A 25,302-nucleotide genomic window follows, 5' to 3' on the forward strand; every position below is an offset into this window, starting at 1 on the left:
GCTATAATGATAAGAAAATGGTACTTAGAGTGAGGGCTTTGCCACTGACTTCTTGTCTGCACTGAGCTGGGGTCTCTCTCTCTCTTTTTGGGAGAGTGCAGCTTAGTCCTAGCAGGATGACCCCAGTCTGTAGGGGTGAGTTTCTCCCTTACTTCTTAAGCTTCCAGCCTACTAAATTAGGTCATCCTCACTGAACCCTAAGCCCCCTTCTCTGGGGCCCTGAATGCTACCTACTTAATTTTTGCTCCTTGTTTGGGCTCCTGAAACGATTAAGTGGAGATCTATGTAAACTCCATTCTTAGGTTCTAGCCAGCTTGATCTGAGTATCATCACATACACAGTATATTTATTTACCATTGGGCTTCAAATCATTCTGTTCATTCTCTTGCGTGTAAATGCTAGCCTGGAATGTACTTAAGTTTACCATACCCTAGATTTGGCATCTAGATCTGGCATTGGCAAACTAAGGCCCTTGGGCCAAATCTGGCCCAACTGGTTATTTTCCCCTCCAAAATAAACTTATTGCAACCCAGCCATGCCCACTCATTTTATTGTCTATGGCTGCACTACAGTGACAGAATTGAATAATTACAACAGAAACCATACAGCCTGCAAAACCTTAAATATTTATCAGATTCTTTACAGAAAATGTTTGCTGACCCCTGATCTAAAGCCAAGTAGCCCCCCCAGCCTTGATATTGCTTATTCTTTGATAATTCCTCATTCCAGAAGGCCAGTTTATTGAGACTATGAAGATAGGTTCCAACCCATTCAAACTACTTGCTTTTACTTGAATTTCCCTGTTGCTTTGTCATCTTCCTAAAATGGCCTTTCTCTGTGTTTTGCTTTTTAGTGAAAGAGGTGCTATAGTCATGAAGTCTATTACAATAGCCTTATGGTATTTTTAAAATGTAATATCAGATTCTAATATGAAAGTCTTTCAACACTGCCAGTATCTTTCAACATGACCTTCTAGTAGTTCTAAGATTAGGCTTTTCAATTCTTCAGTGTCTCTTAATATCAGGTCTTCTGAGCTCCATAGCTTCAAAAATCTGCAATTGCCAGATCTCCTAAATGTTACAGCATCCATATCTTCCAGTCTCTGGCCTGCAACATCTCCAGTGCCAATGTCTTCTAATCTTCTCAATATTGGGGTCATTAAAATTCTAGATCTTCTAATATCTCCAGCAATCAACCTTTAAGTTTTAGGTCTTGTCTTTCAGAGTCCAGAGTTCAACTTCCAGTTTTATTATGTTCCCAATCCTCCGATGTCTCCTATAAACAAGTCTCCTAGAGTCCATGTATTTCATTTTGTCCAAGTCCAATATCTCCTAGCACTTATATAATTCAGTTCCTACAACTTTTAGTGTCTTCTTAATCCTGATTTTATAATATCTTGTTATTACCAGTTCCTCCCATGCCCAAGTCTTTCAATATCTCCAATACCTGGCTTCCAACATTCAGGTGTTCCAACATCCCCAATGTCTGAATGACTAGGTCTCTGAACATCCTGGTCTCTTAAAGTCTAGATCTCCAATTGTCCAGGGGCGCCAACATCTTTGAAAGGTAACATTGTTCAAACTCTGTGTCTTTTAACATGAGTATGTCAATATCCACGTTTTCCGATGTCTCCCAATATCCAGGGCTTCTGATTTTAGTACTTCTAAATGTCTTGGTCTTCTGTAGTTCATGTCTTCTAATGTTTAAGGCTTCCAAGGTCCAGGACTTGCAGTGTCTCTAGTGTTCAGGGCTTCCAGGATCCATGGCTTCCAATATCCACTAATTCTAACATTCAGGGCCTCCAAAGACTCCAATGTCCAGAATAACTAATGTCCTCAAAATCCAAGGCTTCCAATGTCTCCAACATCCTGTGCTTCCAATGTCTCCAATGTCCAGGGTTTCCAACGGCGCCAGTATCAAGATCTTCCAACATCTCCAGGTCTTCCAGCAATTCCAAGTCTTCCAAGTGATTCCAAGTCTTCCAACAACATCAACGTCTTCCAGCTAATCCCAGTCTTCCAGAAAATCCACGTCTTCCAGACAATCCACGTCTTCCAGAAAATCCAGTCTTCCAGCAATTATAGGACTTCCACAAAATCCATGTCTTCCACGAAAATCCGCATCTTCCAATGGTTTCAAGGTCTTCCAGACAATCCACGTCTTCCACCAATTTCAAGGTCTTCCAGCTAATCCACGTCTTCCAGAAAAATCTAGGTCTTCCAGTCAATCCACGTCTTCCGGAAAGAAATCCAGGTCTCCCACTCAGTCCACATCTTCCAGAAAAAATCTGCATCTTCCACCAAATTCAGATCTTCCATTCAATTCACATCTTCCAGAAAAATCCAGGTCTTCCAACCAATCCATGTCTTCCACTAAATCCAGGTCTTCCGACAAAGCCATGTCTTCCAGAAAATTCACGTCTTCCACTTAATCTCAGTCTTCCACAAGTATGTCTTCCTAGAGATCCACATCTTCCAGTAACCTCCAGGTCTTCCAGCAAACCTACGTCTTCCAGACAATCCAGGTCTTCCGGACAATTCGGGTCTTCCTGAAAATCCATGTCTTCCAGAAAAGCCATGTCTTCCAGGAAATACATGTCTTCCAATGACCCCCAGGTCTTCCAGATTATCCACATCTTCCACAGAATCCATGTCTCCCAGCAAATCCTTGTCTTCCAACAAAGCTGTGTCTTCCATCAAATTCATGTTTTCCAGCCTACCCACGTCTTCCAACAAAGCCACATCTTCCAGAAAAATCCACGTCTTCCAACAAATCCAGGTCTTCCATCAATCCACATCTGCCGGAAAAATCCAGGTCTTCCATCAATCCACATCTTCCAGAAAAATCCATGTCTTCTACCAAATCCAGTCTTCCAGTCAATCTACATCTTCCAGACAAAACCTATGTCTTCCACTCTATCCAGGTCTTCCAACAAAAGCAAATCTTCCAGAAAATTCATGTCTTCCACAAATTATGTGTCTTCCCGAGGGATCCATGTCTTCCAGTAATCTCCAGGTCTTCCAGCAAATCTACGTCTTCCAGACAATCCAGGTCTTCCGGACAATTCGGGTCTTCCTGAAAATTCACGTCTTCCAGAAAAGCTATGTCTTCCAGGAAATCCATGTCTTCCAGTGACCTCCAGGTCTTCCAGAAAATCCATATCTTCCATCATACCCATGGCTTCCAGAAAATCCATGTCTTCCCGCAAATCCTTGTCTTCCATCAAATTCATGTCTTCCAGACTACCCACGTCTTCCAACAAAAATATGTCTTCCAGAAAATCCATGTCTTCCAGAAAATCTATGTCTTCCACCAAATCCAGATCTTCCATTAATCCACATCTTCCGGAAAAATCCAGGTCTTCCAGCCAATCCATGTCTTCCACCAAATCCAGTCTTCCGGTCAGTCTACGTCTTCCAGACAAAATCTACATCTTCCAAACAATCCAGGTCTTCCGGACAATTTGGGTCTTCCTGAAAATCCACGTCTTCCAGAAAAGCCATGTCTTCCAAGAAATACATGTCTTCCAATGACCCCCAGGTCTTCCAGATTATCCACGTCTTCCAGAAAATCCATATCTTCCATTAAATCCATGACTTCCAGAAAATCCATGTCTTCCAGCAAATCCTTGTCTTCCAATGAAGCTGTGTCTTCCATAAAATTCATGTCTTCCAGCCTACCCACGTCTTCCAGAAAATCCATGTTTTCCAACCAAGCCACATCTTCCAGAAAACTCATGTCTTCCACTTAATCCTGGTCTTCCACAAATATGTCTTCCTAGAGATCCACGACTTCCAGTAACCTCCAGGTCTTCCAGCAAATCTACATCTTCCAGACAATCCAGGTCTTCCGGATAATTCGGGTCTTCCTGAAAATCCATGTCTTCCAGAAAGGCCATGTCTTCCAGCAAATCCATGGCTTCCAGAAAATCCACGTCTTCCAGCAAATCCTTGTCTTCCAACAAAACTGTGTCTTCCATCAAATTCATGTCTTCCAGCCTACCCATGTCTTCCAACAAAACTGTCTTCCAGAAAATCCACGTCTTCCAACCAAGCCACGTCTTCCAGAAAATCCACGCCTTCCAGAAAATCCACGTCTTCCAACAACTACCCGGTCTTCCAACAGCGGGCTCAATCTCCACGTCTTCTGTCTTCTGACATTCAGGTATTCTAACATGTTTCATTGTCCAGGTCTTCCAACATTTCCCCAGGTTCAGCCTTTCTCAAAATTAGTTTTCCCAAGCCTGAGCCTACCCATGTTCAGATCTTTCCACAGACTGGTCTTCCAACTCAAATATTCCTGCTTCTAGTATACTTAGCTTGGGAAAATTTAATAGGGCATCCCTTCTTATAGACCAGATCTTATAGGTCAACTGTACTACAGCCTAATAGTGGTTTATTTTTGCTATTACCCTGTTTCCCCAAAAATAAGACCTAGCCGGACAATCAGCTCTACTGTGTCTTTTGGAGCAAAAATTAAAATAAGACCCGGTCTTATATTATAGTAAAATAAGACTGGGTCTTACATTAACTTTTGCTCCAAAAGACGCATTAGAGTTGATTGTCCAGCTAGGTCTTATTTTTTGGGCAACACAGTAGGAAATGTGTATTTATTCTATAGAACTTACAGTGTTCATGAAATAGCATATATAGAATAAACACATATGGGATTGCTGTGATAAATTTTGCTACATACTAATGCTTGTAGTTTTTATATAGTCAACTATGTTCAGGTGCAAGTGAAATTCTTATTTTAATGAGAAAAATTCCTGTTTAGAGACCTTATTATTTTAGATAAAGTTAACATGCAGTGTATTTATCCATTTTTATAAATCAATTTTTGTTTGGTCTTATATGACAATAATAATAATAATAATAATAATAATACTTAACATAGCATTTGCTACATCCAGGCACTGTTCTAAGGTCCTTACGCACATCAACTCATTTAATCTTCACAAGAACCCACTGAGGTAGGTACTATCATCCCTGTTTTGCAGATGAGGAAACTAGTACACAGAGGTGAAGTAACTTGTCCAAAGGATACAACTAATGATAGAGTTGGGATTTGAACCCAACCAGCCTATTTCCAGAGTCCATGATCCTAACCACTATGCTCTAGTATATGCTGTTAAAAGTCCAGATGAGAATTACAGGATCGCAAGCTTGATTGCTCCCATTTTATGTGTAGACTATTATAAGATCTTATATACAGATGGCCTCACTTTTATCTTGTTACTATCAGAACCTACTTTAGATTCACAGATCTCATTCCTCAACTAGCTACTACCATTCTCTTGCTCATGTACCGTATTTCCCCGAAAGTAAAACCGAGTCTTATATTAATTTTTGCTCTAAAAGACACATTAATTAGGGTGTATGTTCAGGGGATGTCATCCTGGAAAATCATGCTAGGGCTTATTTTCCGGTGAGGTCTTATTTTCGGGGAAACACAGTATATGGAACTAGGTATAAGCACTTCCCATACCATTTTCAGTTTGGGTAGAAATAATATATGGAAGCATTGAGTTCAAGTACCCTTTGCTTTAGAATCATATTTATAGTTCCGTGCTTTGAGTACTGGTGCTTGGAGTTTAACTCTCCTATCTACTTTAATTCCCTATCTCTGACCATTCTCCAATTTGCACCTTACTATCTAGACCACCTACCATTAGTTTGTTTTTGACCTCCAGGGTCCACCTACTTCAAATAGCATTGACCTTGGATTTCTGACCACTGCCTGTATCTGACTAATGGTAACTACAACTCCTTAGCTCCCAGCATGCGGACCTAGAGAACTAATTACATGGTTCTCTAAGTCTCAGCTCCTATTAGGTACTTCCAGCAACGTTGCTACCTGTTCCTCTGGCTGGCATGACAAGCATTAAAGCCACATAATGAAATTTTGGTCAGGCAAGGAATTCCTAAAGATTTAGAATCATCTACATGTTAATACAAATTAATCCTCCTCCTTTTCCTCCTCCTCCTCCTCCTCATCTAAATACCTTACAAATGTCTAGCAATTTAGTTTATAAAGTATCACTTCATTTTTTCCATTCATTAAACAAATATTTACTGAGCACCAACTATATGACAGCCATATTTTAATGGAACTTAAAATCATCTGGGAGAGGCAGACAATGTTCAAATAATTGAACAATTATTTATCAGTTGTTATAAGTCCATGAAGAAAAAATAAGTATAGGATGCTGTGAGAGTCTGGAAAGGTAACAGAAGCATTCCTGACGAAGTAATATTTATGGTGACTGAAGGATCTGTTTTCTCACTTGATTATCACAGTAACCTTGTGACTTAGATAAGATGGATGTTTTTACATCAGTTTTACCTACTCAGAGGTTAAGCAGCAAGTACTAAAGATGGCATGGGATCATGTATTTTGACTTCTTTTTTTCCCCCCTACTATTCCATGCTTCCTTAAAATACATAGTAAAGACAGTTTGGGCAATATATATCAAGGGATATAAAAATGATGGTACTCTGACTTAGTGTTTTCACTTCAATGAATCTACTCAAGGAAATTATCTAAAATGTGGATAATTCATGCACAGAGGTGTTCCTCACATGGTTATCTGGTATAGTGAAAAACTGAAAAAACCTAAGGGTCTAACTTTAAGAGCATAATTAAGTAAATGTGCTATTTCCATATGATGGAATATTATTCCATCAAAATATTTATGGTCTGTTCATATTATGTAATGTTAAGTGAAAAGTCAGCATACAGGATTGTATAAAGTATGACTACAATTATTTTAAATATAAAATGACTAGAAATAAACACATTGATGACTGTGAATTAATTATCTCTAGGTGGATAAGATAATGTGTGAGTTTTATTTATATCTTTATTTTCTTTTTTTCTTCCAAAGTTCTTACAGTATAAAAGTATTTTATATTCAGGAACAATATTTAAATGACTGTGCATAAAAACTCATTATTCATCTTTCTACTACACATGTAATCAAGTTTTACTGTTGAAAACACTTCAAAATATACGTAAAGGCAAAGTGAAAAAATGAAAATCTCAAATAAACTCAATATTCAGAGATAATACTGTAAAATTTTTGGTGTATATTCTTCCATACTGTTTCACAGGTTATGTTTGTTTTATTTTGCAAAATGGTATACTGCCATTTAGCCTAGTTTTTCCACTTAATAAATCGTAAATATCTTCCCATGTCAGTAACTTTGCACCTCTATTATAATTTTAATACATAACTTATTTACCTCATTAAATTCTTTCCATTTACTTCATTAAGTTCTTTGTATTATGGAAACTGCTGTGACGAGCACATCTGTTGTGCAGAACACAAACTGCCTTGTCCTATGTGGTGGCCTTGTGTATAATTGTGTGCAAATTTATTCAGATATTACTCAGAATAAATTCTTAAAAAGAGACTTGCTGATCTAAAGGATATGTACATCATAAAGCTTATCACAGCAAAAAAATTATAAGCAATCCAGGTGCCCAACAATTGGTGGTAAAATAAAAATATCTTGTAAATATTATGGAGTACTATGCAGCCATTTAAGTTTATACCACAGAAGAATATTTACTGAAGTGGGAATATGTTCACAAGATCTCTTTAGTGAAAGGAACAGGTCACATAAGTATATATAGTATTCAAATTTTGTAGAAAGGAAACTATATAAATGTCTTCAAAAAAATAACCAGAAGAATATACACTAAAATGTTAGTAGTAAATGTCCCCAAAGAAAAATGGATAAATTGTGGTATAGTTACATGACGGGATATTATATAGCAGTGAAATGAATGCACTACAGCTACACATAATAATATAGATAGATTTTACTTCAATAATGTTAAATTAAGATATCAAGTCCCAGAAGACAACATATAATAGGATATCCTTTTTGTATTATTCAAAAACAAGTAAAACTAAATACTACATTATTTAAGTGTATACACACACTTGGGATTAAAATAGTTTATTAAAAAGCAAAGGAATATCAATTAAAAATTCAGGATAATGGTCATTGGGGTTGAGGAAAGGAGGTTGGAATAGGAGAGGATCACAGAAGTAGGTTTGATGGGTGAGTTGGTGGGTGTTCATTACGTAACTAAAAGCATATTATTGATGATTTAATAATTGTATGGTTTTTATGAAAATTAAACAAAAGAACAAGTTAATGGATCAAAGAGGGCCATGCATGGATCATGGAGACAGTATACATGATCTATGACAGCATGCATGGATTATTCATAATCCAATTCTGTGCACTTGAAGTTCATGAATTAAGCAATTATCTCTGGGTGGCTCTTTATTCTCTATAGGGACAATATAATATATTAATTGGAAAATAAGCCCAAAGTTACATAGAGTAAGATCTCAAATATGTAAAAAATGCATAACAGGGACTGAAAAGCAAAGTGTTGACATGTTAATATTAATAAAAAGCGCCTCTGTGTAGTGAGATTTCATATAGGTTTTTTTCGTTTTCCTTATAATTTTTTTTTAATCCAAATGTTATAGGGTGAGACTATGTTTTTTTCTGTTATAAAAATAACACATGCTTATTATAAAAATAAAAAGGACAGTCGTATATAAAGGAACAAATGAAAATACCCCTCTCCCAGTCCCATTGCCCAGAGAAAGCCATGATGATTTGTTTGCTTTGTATCTTCCAAGTACTTTTTCTGTTTCTGTGCATGTGTTCTTGTGTGTTTTACAAAATGAAATCATCCTATACATACAGCAGGTCCTCTAATAACGTTTTGTTCAATTTCATTTGTTAAAGTTGATGAGAAAAAACACCAAAAAACAAAAAGTAAAAACAATTCCAGGCCCGCGCCACTGACTGTGTGGTTTGCAGCCTCTCCCCATGTCTGTGTGGGTTTCCTTGGGGACTCTGGTGTCCTCCCACATCCCAACGATGTGCATGTGAGTGAAGTGGCGTGTCTACATTGTTCCAGTCTGAGTGAGTGTGGGTGTGTGTGGGTGGCCCTGCGATGGAAGGGCGTCCTGCCCAGGGTGGGTTCCCTCCTCGTGCCCTGAGCTGCCTGGAGAGGCTCCAGTCACCCGTGACCCTGAACTGGAATAAGCAGGTTGGAAAATCATTCTCTTACTTGTTTTTATTCATTTTTCTTAAATATATGTATAGCTCACATTTATTTCAATGTTTGGTAATAGAAGTGCTTGGGTCTTTTTTTAGAAGTTAGGTGATGTTTTTGTGACCAGAAATATGCTGTAGGAATTTAATTCTTGTTTCTATCAATTAGCCTGTGGTAACATTGGTTTTGTTGTACATTGTTTCCCTTAAAGTCGCAGTTTCCAAGAACATATCTACCAAATTAAGTGCGAACTTACTGTATTATTCTACAATTTGCTATCCCACGCCCCTTCCCCTTCTCACTCAATAGAAAGTCATTGTAACAGGTAGAATTCCATAGTCGGGTGTATTATCTATTTTACTCAACTCTTTGCACATGATAGATCTTTAGGTTAACATCTTTTTTTCTCTCTATTACAGAGAATGCTATAAAAAGCATTCTTTTAAATATCTTAGAAGTATAACTGCTAGATCAAAGGTTTTGAGCTAAATTGCCCTCCTGGCACACTGGACACTATCATTCTTTTGAATTTTGTCAGCATTTTGGATGAAAAATTTCTTTATTTTTCCCTACTCACTAGTAAAGTTAAGTATCTTTTAATATATTTATTGGCTATTTGTATTCTGTTGGAGATTGCTTGCTCATCTTCTCTGCCTATTTTTCTATGATTGAGTCATTTATCTTTTTTCCTTGTTGATTTGCAGGAGGTCTCTGGATAGTAGAGCTGGTATCCTTTTGACTGCTAGAGATTGCAAATGTCTGTCATTTGTCTTTTAAAAAATTTACTTATGATGCTGTTTGCCATAAAGATTTAATTATGTAGAGTCAAACATTAAAATTTTTCTTTTATACTTTCTTGGTTTTGTCTCATACTTAGGTAGGCTTCTGTATCCCAAGATTATAAAAATATTGTTCTATATTTTCTTGTAAATTTTACATATTTTTATTGCTCAGTGCTTTAATCCGTATGGAATTGATGTGTGTGTGTGTGTGTGTGTGTGTGTGTGTGTGTGTGTGTGTGTGTTGCAAAGTAGAATTTTTTCAGAAGAGATAGTTAGTTTTCCTAACTTACTTATTGTATCGAATTATATCTACATCGATTTGGAATTCTCTTTTCATCCTGAACTGTATGGGTATGCTTCTTATGTTGCTTTTCTGTTCAATTTTTGTCTATTACTGTTTTAATTACAGTAGCATGATAATATATTTTGAAATGTGATGGGGCTGCTCTTCCTTCGTCATTCTTTTTTTTTTCCAGAATTTACTTGGCTATTCTTCTATATTTTCTTTTTCCAGATGAATTATAGAATCAACTCTTCAACTTCGGTAAAAAGAAAAAAATCCCTGGAAGTGCCTTGGACCTTTTGAGTAATGTGTCAAGAATTGACATCCTTATGATATAGAGGTGGTTTTTTTTTTTATGATATAGAGTTTTGCATTTATCTTGTATCCAGGCATCATATTAAACTCTGCTCTTAGCTGGTTTTTTTCCAGTTAATTATCTTGAATTCCTAGGTACACAATCATATAAATAATGAAACGTTTGTCTTTTTCTTGCTAATGTTTGTATCTAATTTGGTTTTCCTTTTGGCACATTGATAAAGACTTTATGACTTCCAGAACAATGCAGATTTATATTGATTAATAAAGAGCAGGCATCCTTCTCCTGTTTTTGACTTTAATAGAAATATCTCATTGTTTCACTCTAAAATATGATGATTGCCATTGTTTCTGATAGATACCTTTTCAAGTTATGGAAATGCCCTTCTATTCCTGGTTCCTGATTGACTTACAGTTTTGTCAGGAATGGATATAGAATGTTATGGAGTGTTTGGGGAGTGGGAGGGTAGAAATGTAAATCCTCTCTCAGTTTCTTTGATGATTAGTCAATCTAGGTTTTCCATCTCTCCTTGCGTCAATTTTGTCAATTTATCTGTAAAACTCTTCCATTTCATCTGGATTTTCAAATGTATTGATTGGAAGTTGTATGTAATATTTTCTAATGTGTATTAATTTCCATATATATGGCTATACCTCTTTTTAATTCTCTTCCTTAATAGGACTGTCCATAGGTTTATAGATTTTATTTTCAGTTAACTATTAAACAATTGTTTTTTTATGTAAGGGTTACTTTTGTTATGGAAGTGAGGGGAGAAAGTATGGATAGAAACTACAAGTTTTAAAAAATATCACTTTCTGCTTTTGTTAATTCCTTCTTTCTGCATTCTTTGGTTCTATTTGATCTCTTTCTAGATTATTTAGGTGAATGCTTAGTTTATTTTCAGTCTTTTTTATTTTCTGTTTAATGCATTAAGTCATAAATTTTCCTCTAAATACATTTGACTGTATCCCATAGTTTACACATGCAGTGTTATAGTCCTTCTTTTGTCACCTATCTGTACTTAGTTTTGTTCTTGGTTTTAATCTGAGAGTGATTTAGAAGTGTGTTTATATATTTTAACATAGTTAGGTTTTAGTTGATGTTTTGTTTCTCTATGCTTTTTTTCCTTATTACTGTTTATACTGTCTCATGATTGGAGAATGTTTCCTATATGAATTATATATTTTGGAATATTTTCTTTGTGTCCTAATGTAATAAATTTTTATAAATATTCCATGGGCAATTGAAGCACATGTGTATTTTCTTTTTGCTTGGGTAATATTATATCATATTTGTACATATTAAATCAAACTTGTTAATTGTTATTCAGATTTTCCCTTTTTATTTGTTTAATCTAAACATTCTGATGAAAGTATTTAAAATCATCCACTGTTGTTTTATCACAGCCTCCTATTTCTAAACTTTTTGCTTTACATATTTGAAATTCTTTTTCAGTGCACTAAAGTTCATGATTGCTCTCTTCCAGTCAAGATGGCAGAGTAGTTTTATAGGTTATCAAAAATAAAAAAGAATGATATGCAGCCTTTTCTTTATTTCCAACTTTCAAAAAAATTTCATGATTATTTTATTGGATTGTGTTAATTCACAACACGAAGATACCTTCTTTTATCCATTTAATGCATTCTAGCCTTGACATTTCCTTGCCACCTCTCCTTGATTTTTGTTTGCATTTGTCTGGTGTATCTTTATCCATTCCAATATTTCCAATTTTTCTGTGTTGTTTTGTTTTAGATGTATCTTTCCAAAACAGCACATAATGAGATTTTTTTACTCCATCTGAAAATGTCTGCCTTTTAATTTATAATTAAACCTTTCATATTTATTACAATTCCATATTTATTAATAATTCTGTCAGTTTATTATTTTTATCTCTTCTTGCTAGATTTGTCAAAGTACGTGTCCTCTTTTTCCCTATAGTGATTTAGGAGCTTGAAATATCACTTCTAATCATGGTTGCACTGATATGTATGTTGATTTTTTTTCACTTTAAATTCTCTTGTATTACTGAAACTCTTAAAGTGAGCATGTAATACCTTTGTAGTAAGAAAATAAAGAAAAAAAATCTGCTTTTCAATGTGACCAGTATTTGTTTGTTCCTTACCAGTCTCACTACCTTGCTCAGGCTCTCATCTAGATTTTATATTCTTCCACCAACCTCTTAGTCTCTCACTACTCTTGTCTATCCTCTTTTTTGTTATCAGATTATCTCCTTAAAATATAATTTTCTTCATATAGCTCCATTCCTAATTATATGTAAAGTTCTACACCTGACATCAAGTCCTCCATGACCTTCTTTACATAATCATTCCTGTTCTCGACTTGCCTGTGGACCATCTACTCTAGTCAGACTGGTTTCCTATGTATTCGCAGTGTCCTACCCAACCCCAAAGAATCTATATATCTGTCTTAGAAGATAAGTTATTCTCCTGTCCTAATAGTTTTCTATTAGGAATGACCTTCATCTTCACGGAGCAGAAATATTCTAGTCACAAAACTGTGGTGTGGACACAGACTTCATTTTTGAACATGAAGCCTTAAAGCATTTGACGTTTTTTGAACATATTGACATTTCCTAAAATGATTTAACTTTGAGAATGATATGAATGCCTCACCCCAAACCAAAGGTTTATTAACACTTTTTCCTTAATAACTGTGCTAATCAACCTCTCCTTAATTTAAACCTTTCCCCAGTTTCTGTAGTTTCTGAGTCCTCTATAGTAGAGGATAGTCAATCTCCCATTTGCTTGAGAGCTGTTTGGGGAATATCAGCATTTACCCTGTGACCTTGGGTTCCTCTGGAAGTTTCTACCAGCTGCTCTAGGCCTAAAGCCTCAACAGAGTCTTTGTTTTCATTTCAGTCGGTGGCCCTTGCTAACCTATAATGGATCTAGAAACAGGGCCCAATAATTCTTGGCACTGTGGAAACATGTTTTCTTTTCTTTTTTTTGTTAGTTTCAGGTGTGCAAAACAATGTAACAGTTAGACATTTACACCCCTCACAAAGTGATAACCCCCTTCTCCCAATCTACCACCCCTCTGATATCGTATATAGCTGTTACAATTCCACTGACTCTCGTCCTTATGCTGCACTCCACATCCCAGGAGGAAACATATTTTCTTATCAATGCCAAGAAATAATTATCTACAGTGCTCCCAGCCCCAACAAGACAAGATCTTTAGCATACCTTATATTTTTATTTCTCTTACCATCTCCACATCACTGCCCCCAGAGTTCCAGAAGGGACTACTGCTACAAGCATAGTGTTCTCCTGAGTTGGAATTCTGCTGGATACAGAAAGCTGAATTCTTTTTAAAAAATTTTTATTGGGTAACAGTATGTTTTTCCAGGACCTATCAGCTTCAAGACCTATCAGCTTCAATTTTTAGTCTTTAGTTTTGGGGGGCACAGCCCACTATCCCATGCGAGAGTTAAACCGGCAACCTTGTTGTTGAGAGCTCGTGCTCTAACCAACTGAGATATGAAAAACTTGAGATATGAAAAAAACTAAGACTTTCTACCACACTTTCAGGACTAAAACAGGTTTTTTTGTTTTTTGTTTTCACTAAAGATAAGAAATGCATGCAAGAAGAGAAATGACTTGATGCTAACAATGGTAACCAGGAAAACGTATTGTCTCAATAATTAGTGGTAATGTGGTTATGAAATTAAGTAAACTATTAAGCTAAAGTCCTAAAACAGAATTTGCATAGTGTAAACAACCAAAAATATTTTGAAGACTAGAAAAGGGCAGTGGTTCATCAAAAATTCAGCTTTCTGGGGCAGCTGGATGGCTCAGTTGGTTAGAGCGTGAGCTCTAAACGACAGGGTTGCTGGTTCCATTCCCACATGAGCCAGTGAGCTGTGCCCTCCACAACCACGTAGACTGAAGACAAGCTGCTGCTGAGCTGCTGGTGGGGTGACTGGATGGCTCAGTTCCCTGGGAACATGTAGCTGCAAAAATCCACATGGGATGGGGTCTTGACGCGTCTAAACTCACTGCACCACCACCTTTTTATATGTGGATTTTTGTTTTATGTCATTCAGGAAGAACTCACCAAAATATGTGACTCAATTTTGAACCAAGCTCAGCATCAAAAAGCTCACTGTCCTCATCAGCGCTGTGAAAAATGAGGATGAGCGCACTTGTGCAATATCTGCCCAAACTTCCATAGGTGAGGAAGCCCACAGATCTGATTTAATATCCAGACTCAGGTGGTCCTGATACAGAGTTCGTCTGAGGATTGCAATCATACACATGCTCTGCAATTTGTTTCTTGCTCACTTTATGTTGTCCCTTTTGAGCACCATTGTGGATATTTGGCCTTTTATAGACTGTACTGTTTCCAGAGGAACATATTTTCACAGACCAGTGAGGGTGATTCCATGATGACTTCTGTGTCACAACTCAAAAATCTTTGAAAGTGTCTTTCCTTCCTCAAAAGAACAGGATGTTCCAGGCTGATTGTAAAGTATGCTACTCTGTAAGGACACCGTTTGTTTTGAGAGCCCAAACAGGGTAACACAGAGTCTACTATCCACTTTCATGATATAGCAAAAGGATTACTTTTTCCCAAAATACATCACAAGTTCACATTATTGTTTTTAAGTCATGATTTCTTTTTAACTGGTTTAATGAAGGCTTATTAATTCAATTTTTCATTTGTGTTTTTGTGCTGCCAAATATTTTCCTTTTCTACCAACTTTATTATACCATGCTATGTGTTATGAAATCATACCACGTGTTCAAATGACAGTGTTGCCAACCTCCCAATTTAGCAGCCTTCATTATTTTCTTTATTAGCTTATATTTCTTTAAAATGGCCGCAAATTGTATTGCTCCAAACACTCTCCATCGGTATTTCTCAAACCCCAGTTACCTGCAAATAAAAATATCCACCCTGGGTCCAGGGAATTAAAAAATGTCGGACATAAGTAGCTCAAATAGAATATCAGGCAGTTATCTAAAAGTTATTAATGCTTTATTCCTATGGGAACTAGTGTCTCTTCTGTTGTAGGCAGCTTTGATGTTTCTTAAAGGCCTTTAGCTATTAAGGCCTAAATATAAAGTGCAGATATTTATTATCTCGGTACCAATTCATCTTTGCAAATAGCAATTAAGAATATCAGAACATGTAGCCAGTGTCAGACATTGTCAGGCTTAAATTTTTATCCAGAAAGTGCAGGTGGGCTTATTTCTATACATCTGTATAATTCACAATTTTGTTTGTTTACCATAAGCATCATGCACAAAACACCAAAAAATTAAGACAGCATACTTCAATTGCAATTTTATGTTCAAGTCACATTTATTTACCCTCCCTTTCTCACCCTCCCCCACTCCCACTAATCCAGGTGGTGACATTCTTTATGTATTTTCTTATAAAAACAAGGACAAAGCAGTTATTTAAAGGTTTAGTGCAAAGATCAACATGGATTAAGATATTCCATCTGGGTAAACCTAATTCTGAGTTGAGTGGTAGCTTAACGACTGTCACAAAAGATATACAAAGTTACTTTCTTCCAGGTTACTTTATTGATAGGGTCTGTATTGCTAACCTATTGTGGTATAACAAACCCCTTCAAATTTCAGTGACTTAAATCAATAACCCTTTATTATCATAAGCCTATGAGTTAGCCTGGCATTTCTTCACATCTTTGTTCCATTTTCTTATGTGTTTACAGTTGGCTGTGGGTAAGTTGGGAAGCTTGTTGATCTTGGCCGGGTTCTTTCACATATTTGGGGGTTTGCTGGGATAACTAGGCTCTCATTCACATGGTCTTCCATTTGCCATCCTACTAACCCAGGCACATTCTCAAAGCATGGCAGAGTTCCAAGAGGGAGAGTAGAAGTGTGCAAGGCGTCTTGAGGCCTATACATGGAACTGGCACACTCACTTCTGCCACATTCTGTTGGCCAAAGTCACAACGGATCCCAGATTCAAGTTGTGGGGAAATAAACTCCACCCTTTAATGGGAAGAATGCAAAATCATTGCAACACATATGGACATAGGGAATCCAGTAATGGCGGTCATCAACTGGAGCAGGTGCATAGCTGTGTTGCCCTTGTCTGTGCTCTCTCACATATTTGGGGGTCACTAGTACTATGGTGCACTAGAATAACCTCAGCTGAGACAACTGGGGTCTACAGCACATATTTTCTTGTCCTCCAACATGCTTATTCTCATGACAGGGCAGGGATTCAAAAGAGGATTCAGAAGGGACCAAGCCTCTTAAGGCCTACAGATACAACTTGCTCATCAGCACTTATACCACATTCTATTGGCCAAAGCAAGTTAAAGGGTGCTATAGACTTAATGTTTCTGCCCCCTCCCCCAAATTTTATATGTTGAAACCTAACCCCTGATGTGAGGGTATCTGTGTGTGGGGGGGGGGCCTTTGGGAAGTAATTAGGTCATGACAGTGGAGCCCCCAAGAATGAATGTATTCATTTCAGATAGTATTTTCAAGTAGTATCCCTGAGTTATTGAAGATTATCTCTGGCCTGATATCAACAAGACAGCAAAGTAGGAGGCCCCAATGTTCATCCTTCCCACAGAAACCACAAAAACAACAAAGAAACAATTACATGTCAATGAGAATAGCTCTTGGAGAGCTCCAGGATACAATAAAGAATACAATTAAGAAGCTGAAAGAGGAACAAAACAACTGCAAGTCAAACAGAAATCAATTAACAAAACAGCAAGAGTAAGTTCTGACCTATCAATAATTACCTTAAATGTAAATGGATTAAACTAAAGGCATAGATTGGCCAAATGGATAAATAATCATGATCTAGTGATATGCTATCTACAAGAGACTCACTTTAGAATCACAGGCTGAGAATGAAGGGATGCAAAAAGATACTTAATGCAAATGATAACCATAAGACAGCAAGAGGTGGCTTTATTTATTTTTGTTTTTCAATTACAGTTGATATTCAATATTTTGTATTAGTTTCAGGTGTACAGCATAATGGGTAGACATTTATATAATCTACAAATTGATTAGTGTAGTGCCCACCTGGTACCATGTATATTTATTACCATATTATTGACTATATTGCCTATGCTGTACTTTGCATCTCTGTGACTATTTTGTAACTACCAATTTGTACTTCCTAGTCCCTTCACCTTTCTCACCCAGCCCGCCAGCCACCTTCCCGCAGTTTGTTCTCTGTATCTATGAGATTGTTTCTGTTTTGTTTGTTCATTGATTTTGTTCTTTAGATTCCACATATAAGTGAAATCATATGGTATTTGTCTTTCTTTGACTTATTTTACTTATGAAGTGTGATCACAAAATATGGTGAATGTTGAAATAAAAAAAATTATTACAGTAAAGGACACATTGCCTTTTATCCCCCTCAAAATGCTCCCCTTCTCTTCAAGCACACTTATTCCATCATTCTTGCCACTTTCTGAAGCAGTTCTGGAAGTCCCCTTTCGTGAATGTCTTTACTTCATTCTCTATCATGACAACCCTCGGTGTCACCCATTGCTTCTGGTACGGCAATTTCTGTCAAATAAAAACATTAGCGTATGTCCTCATCCACCTTCTTCACCAGATCTGGCACCATGTGACTTCTGGCTCTTCCCCAAAGTCAAAATGATTCAGAACATCGAGGTAGCCATGATAGCACAACTAAAGACACTCACAAAAGAGGACTTCCAGAACTGCTTCTGAAAGTGGCAAGAATAATGGGATAAGTGTGTTCAAAGTGAGGGGGAGTATTTTGAAGGGGATTAATGGCAATGCGTCTTTTACTGTAATAAATTTTTAAAAAATTAAACATTCACCATATTTTTTTTATCACACCTCGTAGTATAATACCCTCTAGGTCCATCCATGTTGTCACAAATGGTAACACTTCACTTTTTTATGGCTGAGTAATATTCCATTGTATATATGTACCACCTCTTCTTTATTCAATCATGTATTGATGGGCACTTAGGTTGCTTTCATATCTTGGCTGCTGTGAACAGCACTGCAGTGAACATGCTGATGCATGTATCTTTTTAAATTAGTGTTTTGGATTTCTTCGAATAAATATCCAGAAGAGGATATTTATTTCTCCACATCCTTGCTAGCACTTGTTGTTTGTTGATTAATTGCTGATAGCCATTCTGATAGGTGTGAGGTGACATCTCATTGTGGTTTTTACTTGCATTTCTATGATAATTAGTGACGTTGAGCATCTTTTCATATGTCTGTTGGCCATGTGTATGTCCTCTTGGGAGAAATGTCTATTCAGGACCTCTGCCCATTTTTTAATTGGATTGTTTGTTTTTTGGTGTTGAGTTGTATGAGTTTTTTAAAATAAATTTTGGATATTAACCCCTTATTGGATGTATCATTGGTGAATATCTTCTCCCATTTAGTAGGTTGTCTTTTCATTTTGTTGATGGTTTCCTTGGCTGTGCAAAAACTTTTCAGTTTCATGTAGTCCTATTTGTTTATTTTTTTGTCTTTTGTTTCCCTTGCCTGAGGAGATAGATCAGAAAAAAACATTACTAAGAGCAATGTCAGAAAGTTTACTGCCTATATTTTCTTCTAAGAGATTTATGGTTTCGTGTCTTACACTGAAGTCTTTAATCCATTTTGAATTTATTCTTGTATGTGATATAAGGTGGTCCAGTTTCAATTTTTTCATGTATCTGTCCAGTTTTTCCAACCCCATTTATTGAACCTACTCCTTAACCCATTGTATATTCTTTTTTTTTTTTAAAGGGCCCAGGATGATGGTGTCACAGAACCTGGGGAAGGAAGGGCTCACTTACTTAGTACCTATTATGTACCATCCTGTGCATTCTTTCTTTTTAATATATAAATTTTATTGAGGAACATTGGCGGACAGTGTGTTTCTCCAGGGCCCATCAGCTCCAAGTAGTTGTCCTTCAATCTAGTTGTGGAGGGTGCAGCTCAGCTCCAAGTCCAGTCTCTGTTTTCATTCTTTAGTTGCAGGGGGCACAGCCCACCATCCCATGTGGGAATTGAACCGGCAACCTTGTTGTTGAGAGCTCACGCTCTAACAAACTGAGCCATCTGGCCACCCCTCCGGAAGCTCAGTGGCAGCTCGTTGTCTTCAATCGCGCAGCTCGCTGGCCCATGTGGGAATCGAACTGGCAACCCTGTCATTCAGAGCCCGCGCTTTAACTAACTGAGCCATCTGGCCGCCCCCCTGCATTGTATATTCTTGCCTCCTTTGTCATAAATGAAATGGCCAAATAGGTGTGGGATTATTTCTGGGCCCTCTATTTTGATCCACTGATCTATGTGTCTGTTTTTATGCCAGTACCATAGTGTTTTTCTTACTATAGATTTGTAATATATTATGAAATCAGATAACGTGATACCTCCAACTTTGTTCTTATTTCTCAAGATTGCTGTGGCTATTTGGGGTCTTTTGTAGTTCCATATAAAATTTAAGATTATTTGTTTTAGTTCTATGAAAAATGCCATTGGTGGGTCGGCCCGGTGGCTCAGGAGGTTAGAGCTCCATGCTCCTAACTCTGAAGGCTGCTGGTTCGATTCCCACATGGGCCAGTGGGCTCTCAATCACAGAGTTGCCAGTTCGATTCCTTGAGTCCCGCAAGGGATGGTGGGTAGCGCCCCCTGCAACTAAAGATTGAACACGGCACCTTGAGCTGAGCTGCCGCTGAGCTCCCGGATGGCTCAGTTGGTTGGAATGCGTCCTCTCATCCACAAGGTTGCCGATTCGACTCCCACAAGGGATGGTGGGCTGTGCCCCCTGCAACTAGAAAAACAGCAACTAGACCTGGAGCTGAGCTATGCCCTCCACAACTAAGACTGAAAGGACAACTTGAAGCTGAACACACCCTACACAACTAAGATTGAAAGGACAACATGACTTGGTAAAAAAGGCCTGGAAGTACACACTGTTCCCCAATAAAGTCCTGTTCCCCTTCCCCAATAAAAATTTAAAAAAAAAAATGCCATTGGTATTTTGATAGGGATTACATTGAATCTATAGGTTGCTTTGGGTACTATGGACATCTTAATGATGTTAGTTCTTCCTATCTATGAGCCCAGTATATGCTCCCATTTATGTGTATCTTCTTCGGTTTCTTTCTTATAATTATAGTGTCTTATCATTTTCTGATTACAGGTCTTATCTCCTTGGTTACATTTTTCCTAGGGGTTTCATTTATTTTTTTTTGGATACATTTGTAAATGGGATTGTTTTCTTAATTTCTCTTTCTGATAATTTGTTATTGGTGTATAGAAATGCAACTGATTTCTGAATATTAATTTTGTATCCTGCTACTTTACTAAATTCATTTATCATTTCTAATAGTTTTTTTTATTCCTGTGGAATCTTTTGGGCTCTCTCTATATAACATCATGTCATCTGCAAAAAATGACAGATTTACTTCTTTCCAATTTGGATGCCTTTTATTTCTTTCTTTTTGTTGTCTGATTGCTGTGGGTAGGACTTCCAATACTATGTTGAATAAAAGTGCTGCAAGTGGACATCCTTATCTTTTTCTTGATCTTAAGAAAAATGCTTTTTGCTTTTCACCATTGAGTAGATGTTAGCTGTGGGTTTGTCATATATGGCCTTTATTATGTTTAGGTATGCTCCCTCTATTCCCACTTTGCTGAGAGTTTTTATCATAAATGGATGCTAAATTTTGTCAGATGCTGATTCTGCACCTATTTATATGATCATATGATTTTTATCCTTCATTTTGTTTATGTAGTGTACCATATCAGTATTAATTGATTTGTGGATTTGGATCACTCTTGCACTACAGGAATAAATCCCTCATGATCATGGTATATGATCTTAATGTATTGCTGAATACAGTTTGCTAATATTTTGTTTTGGAATTTTGCATCTATGCTCTTTGGGGATATTGGCCTATAATTTTCTTTTTTTGTAATGTCTTTGTCTGGTTTTGGAATCAGGTTAATAGTGGCCTTGTAACATGAATTTGAGAGCCTTACCTCCTATTGCATTTTTTGGAATACTTTGAGAAGGAAAGGTGTTAATTCTTCTTTGAATGTTTGGTAAAATTCACCTGTGAATCTATCAGGTCCAGGACTTTTGTTTGTTGGGAGTTTTTTGATGACTGATTTGATTTTTTTAAAAGATTTTATTGGGGAAGGGGAACAGGACTTTATTGGGGAACAGTGTGTACTTCCAGGACTTTTTTCCAAGTCAAGTTGTCCTTTCAATATTTTTTTTTTTTTAAGATTTTTATTGGGGAAGGGGAACAGGACTTTATTGGGGGAACACTGTGTACTTCTAGGCCTTTTTTTCCAAGTCAAGTTGTTGTCCTTTCAATCAGTTGTGGAGGGTGCTGTTCAGCTTCAAGTTGTTGTTCTTTCAGTCTTAGTTGTGGAGGGCACAGCTCAGCTCCAGGTCCAGTTGCTGTTGCTAGTTGCAGGGGGTGCAGCCCACCATCCCTTGCGGGAGTCGAACCAGCAACCTTGTGGTTGAGAGCCCATCCGGGAGGCAGCTCAGCTCAAGGTGCTGTGTTCAACCTTAGTTTCAGGGGGCAGAGCCCACCATCCCTTGTGGGACTCGAGAAGTTGAACTGGCAACCTTGTGGTTGAGAGCCCACTGGCCCATGTGGGAATCGAACTGGCAGCCTTTGGAGTTAGGAGCATGGAGCTCTAACCGCCTGAGCCACCGGGCCAGCCATCCTTTCAATCTTAGTTGTGGAGGGTGCCGTTCAGCTTCAAGTTGTTGTCCTTTCAGTCTTAGTTGTGGAGGGCGCAGCTCAGCTCCAGGTCCAGTTGCCGTTTATCTAGTTGCAGGGGGCACAGCCCACCGTCCCTTGCGGGAGTCGAACCATCAACCTTGTGGTTGAGAGGACGTGCTCCAACCAACTGGGCCATCCGGGAGCTCAGTGGCGGGAGCTCAGTTGCAACTCAGCTCAAGGTGCTGTGTTCAATCTTAGCTGCAGGGGGCGGAGCCCACCATCCCTTGCAGGACTCGAGGAGTTGAATTGGCAACCCTGTGGTTGAGAGCCCACTGGCCCATGTGGGAATCGAACCAGCAGCCTTGGGAGTTAGGAGCGTGGAGCTCCAACCGCCTGAGCCACCAGGCCGGCCCATGACTGATTTGATTTTGTTAGTAATGATCGGTCTCTTCAGGCTTTCTGTTTCTTCTTGATTTAGTCTTAGAAGACTGAATATTTCTAGGAATTTATCCATTTCTTCCAGATTGTCCAATTCTTTGGTATATAATTGTTGACATTTTCTTATAATCCTTTGTATTCCTACGGTGTCCGTTTTCATTTTTCTTGTTTCATTTCTGATTTATTTATTTGGGGCCTCTCTCTTTTTTTTTTAATGTGTCTGGTTAAAGGTTTATCAGTTTTGTTTATCTTTTCATGTAACAAGCTCTTGGTTTAATTGATCTTTTGTATTGTTTTCTTAGACTCGATTTCATTAGTTTTCACTCTGATCTTTATTATTTCCTTCCTTCTTCTCACTTTGGCTTTGGTTTGGTGTTCTTTTTCTAGTTCCTTTAAGTATATGGTTAGATTGTTATTTGAGATTTGTCCTGTTTCTTGAGATAGGCCTGTATTGCTATGAATTTTCTTTTTAGGAGTGTTTTCACTGTGTCCCATAGATTTTTGGTCACTGTGTTTTCATTGTCATTTGTCTCAAGGTAGCTTTTGATTTCTTCCTTGATCTCATTGGTGACCCATTCATTGTTTAGCAGCATGTTATTTAGTCTCCCTGTGTGTGTGTGTTTTTCAGGGTTTTTTTTCTTGTAATTGGTTTTTAGTTTCATACCATTGTGGTCAGAGAAGATGCTTGATAAGATTTCAATCTTCGTAAATTTATTGAGACTTGTTTTGTGGCCTAATATTTGGTCCATCTTGGAAAATGTTCCATAGGCATTTGAAAACAATGTATATTCTACTGCTTTGGGGTGAAATACTCTAAAAATATTAAATCCATCTGGTCTAGTGTGTCATTTAAGGCCACTGTTTCCTTTCTGATTTTCTGTCTGGAAGATCAACCCATTGGTGTCAACTGGGTGGTAAAATCCCCCACTGTGATTGTATTACTGTCTATCTCTCCCTTTATGTTGGTCAATATTTGCTTTATATATTTAGGTGCTCCTACATTGGGTGCATAAATGTTTACTAGGGTTATATCCTCTTGTTGAATCGATCCTTTTATAATTATGTAATGTCCCCCTTTGTCTCTTATTATAGCCTTTGTTTTAATATCAATTTTGTCTGATAAAAGTATTGCTACCTCCAATTTTTTTTCATTTCCATTTGAATGAAATGTCTTTTAACATTTCATTCTCTATCTGGTAGATGGCTTGCCTCCATTTTGTTTAGTTCTTTTCTTAAAAAATTTTATTGGGGAATATTGGGGAACAGTGTACTTTTCCAGGACCTATCAGCTCCATGTCAAGTCGGTTTTGTTTTTTTCCAATCTAGTTGTGGGGGGCGCAGCTCAGCTCCAAGTCAAGTCGCTGTTTTTTCAATACAGTTGTGGAGGGCGCAGCTCACTGGCCCATGTGGGAATCGAACCAGCGACCTTGGTGTTATGAGCACTGCGCTCCAACCACTGAGCCAATTGGCCACCCATCAGTGGCTCAGCTCTAAGCTCAAGCCGTTGTTTTCTCACTGGCCCATGTGGCAATTGAACCGGCAATCTTGGTGTTATGAGCACTGCGCTCTAACCACTAAGCCAACCAGCTGCCCACTGGCGGCTCAGCTCCAAGCTTAAGCCATTGTTTTTAATCTAGTTGTGGAGGGTGCAGCTCACTGGCCGCCCATGTGGGAATTGAATCAGTGACCTTGGTGCCATGAGCACTGTGCTCCAACCACTGAGCCTACCGGCACCCCTTGTTTAGTTCTTTTAAAGGCGTTTTCTCCTGTTCTTTTATTTGGGATATGTTTCTTTGTTTCCTCATTTTGGTTGCATCTCTGTGTTTATTTCTATGTATTAGGCAGATCTTGTACATCTCCTAGTCTTGACTGGATAGTCTTATGTAGCAGGTGCCCTCTGGGGCCCAGTGATGCAGTCTCCCTCATCACTTGAGCCAGAGGCTCTAGGTGTGTCTCGTGTGGGTTGTGTGTTCCCTCCTGTTCTGTTTGAGCCTTGATTGCTGTTTGCAAATCAGTGAGTGTAATTGACCCTCAGGCAGACTGGTTGTGATGATTGGTTACAACATCAATGTATTAACTGCTGTGTAGGGGCTGACCCCATGGATAGGGATTCATCCCAGGGCGCTCTGGTGCCTGCTGAGACCACCCTTTCGGTGTGTCGCTTGTGGAGCTAATTGGTGGTGCTCTGCTGTCGTTTGAAGCCAGCTTCCTGGTGTGTTGATTCTGGTTTGTAGGAGGGGTTCTTATGCCAACGAAAGTTAGCCTCTCCCTGTGATTGGCCCGGTGCTACGTGGTAGGAGCACTGTGGTTGGTCACTGCTTGTGCTGGACCTGGAGGTGTGTGGGAGTGGCCACGCTCTGAACCAGGTATGGCTGCCACCATCACTGGGACTTGGAAGCTCAGGAAAAGTTCCATGGCACCTCGAGGCCTGCTGCCACCTGCTGGCTGCCTTAAGGTTCAGCTGCTGATAGAGCCTCCCAGGGTACCAAGAGTTGTGTTAGGCAGGGTCTTAGGGAATCCCCAGGGTAATGTGAGTGGTGTTCATCAGGTCAATATAGCTTCAGGTTTGGTGCCAGTGCTGTGCCTGGGGCCACTCTGCAAAAGGCTCAGCACACCAACCTCCATCTACCTAGGGCCTATAGACCCTGAGAGTTTTTCAAGAAAGTCTGCAGTGTGTGCTGGGATTCGTTGACCACAGCTA

The 25,302-nt window shown here is 38.3% G+C and overlaps 2 protein-coding genes across 4 annotated transcripts in view; both read left to right on the forward strand.

Moving 5' to 3' along the window:
- LOC148754685 (uncharacterized) overlaps window positions 1-3,265 on the forward strand; it is a 55,769-nt gene extending 52,504 nt beyond the window's left edge. The window contains exon 6 of the mRNA XM_088794766.1: window positions 1,897-3,265. Within this exon, the coding sequence (XP_088650892.1) occupies window positions 1,897-2,190 (294 nt within the window). The 3' untranslated portion in view covers window positions 2,191-3,265. The remainder of the gene's footprint in view (window positions 1-1,896) is intronic.
- Window positions 3,266-3,402: 137 nt separating this feature from the next.
- Window positions 3,403-25,302, forward strand: part of LOC109436883 (melanoma-associated antigen 8-like) — a 124,242-nt gene continuing 102,342 nt past the window's right edge. For all 3 annotated transcript variants that reach the window (XM_088795009.1, XM_074324074.2, XM_074324073.2), the window contains exon 1: window positions 3,403-4,164. The gene's annotated coding sequence lies outside the window, so the exon portion shown is untranslated. The remainder of the gene's footprint in view (window positions 4,165-25,302) is intronic.

The sequence above is a fragment of the Rhinolophus sinicus genome, chromosome 18 (assembly GCF_057876585.1).
Source record: "Rhinolophus sinicus isolate RSI-liver-muscle chromosome 18, RSI-T2T, whole genome shotgun sequence".
Taxonomy (NCBI): Eukaryota; Metazoa; Chordata; class Mammalia; order Chiroptera; family Rhinolophidae; genus Rhinolophus; species Rhinolophus sinicus.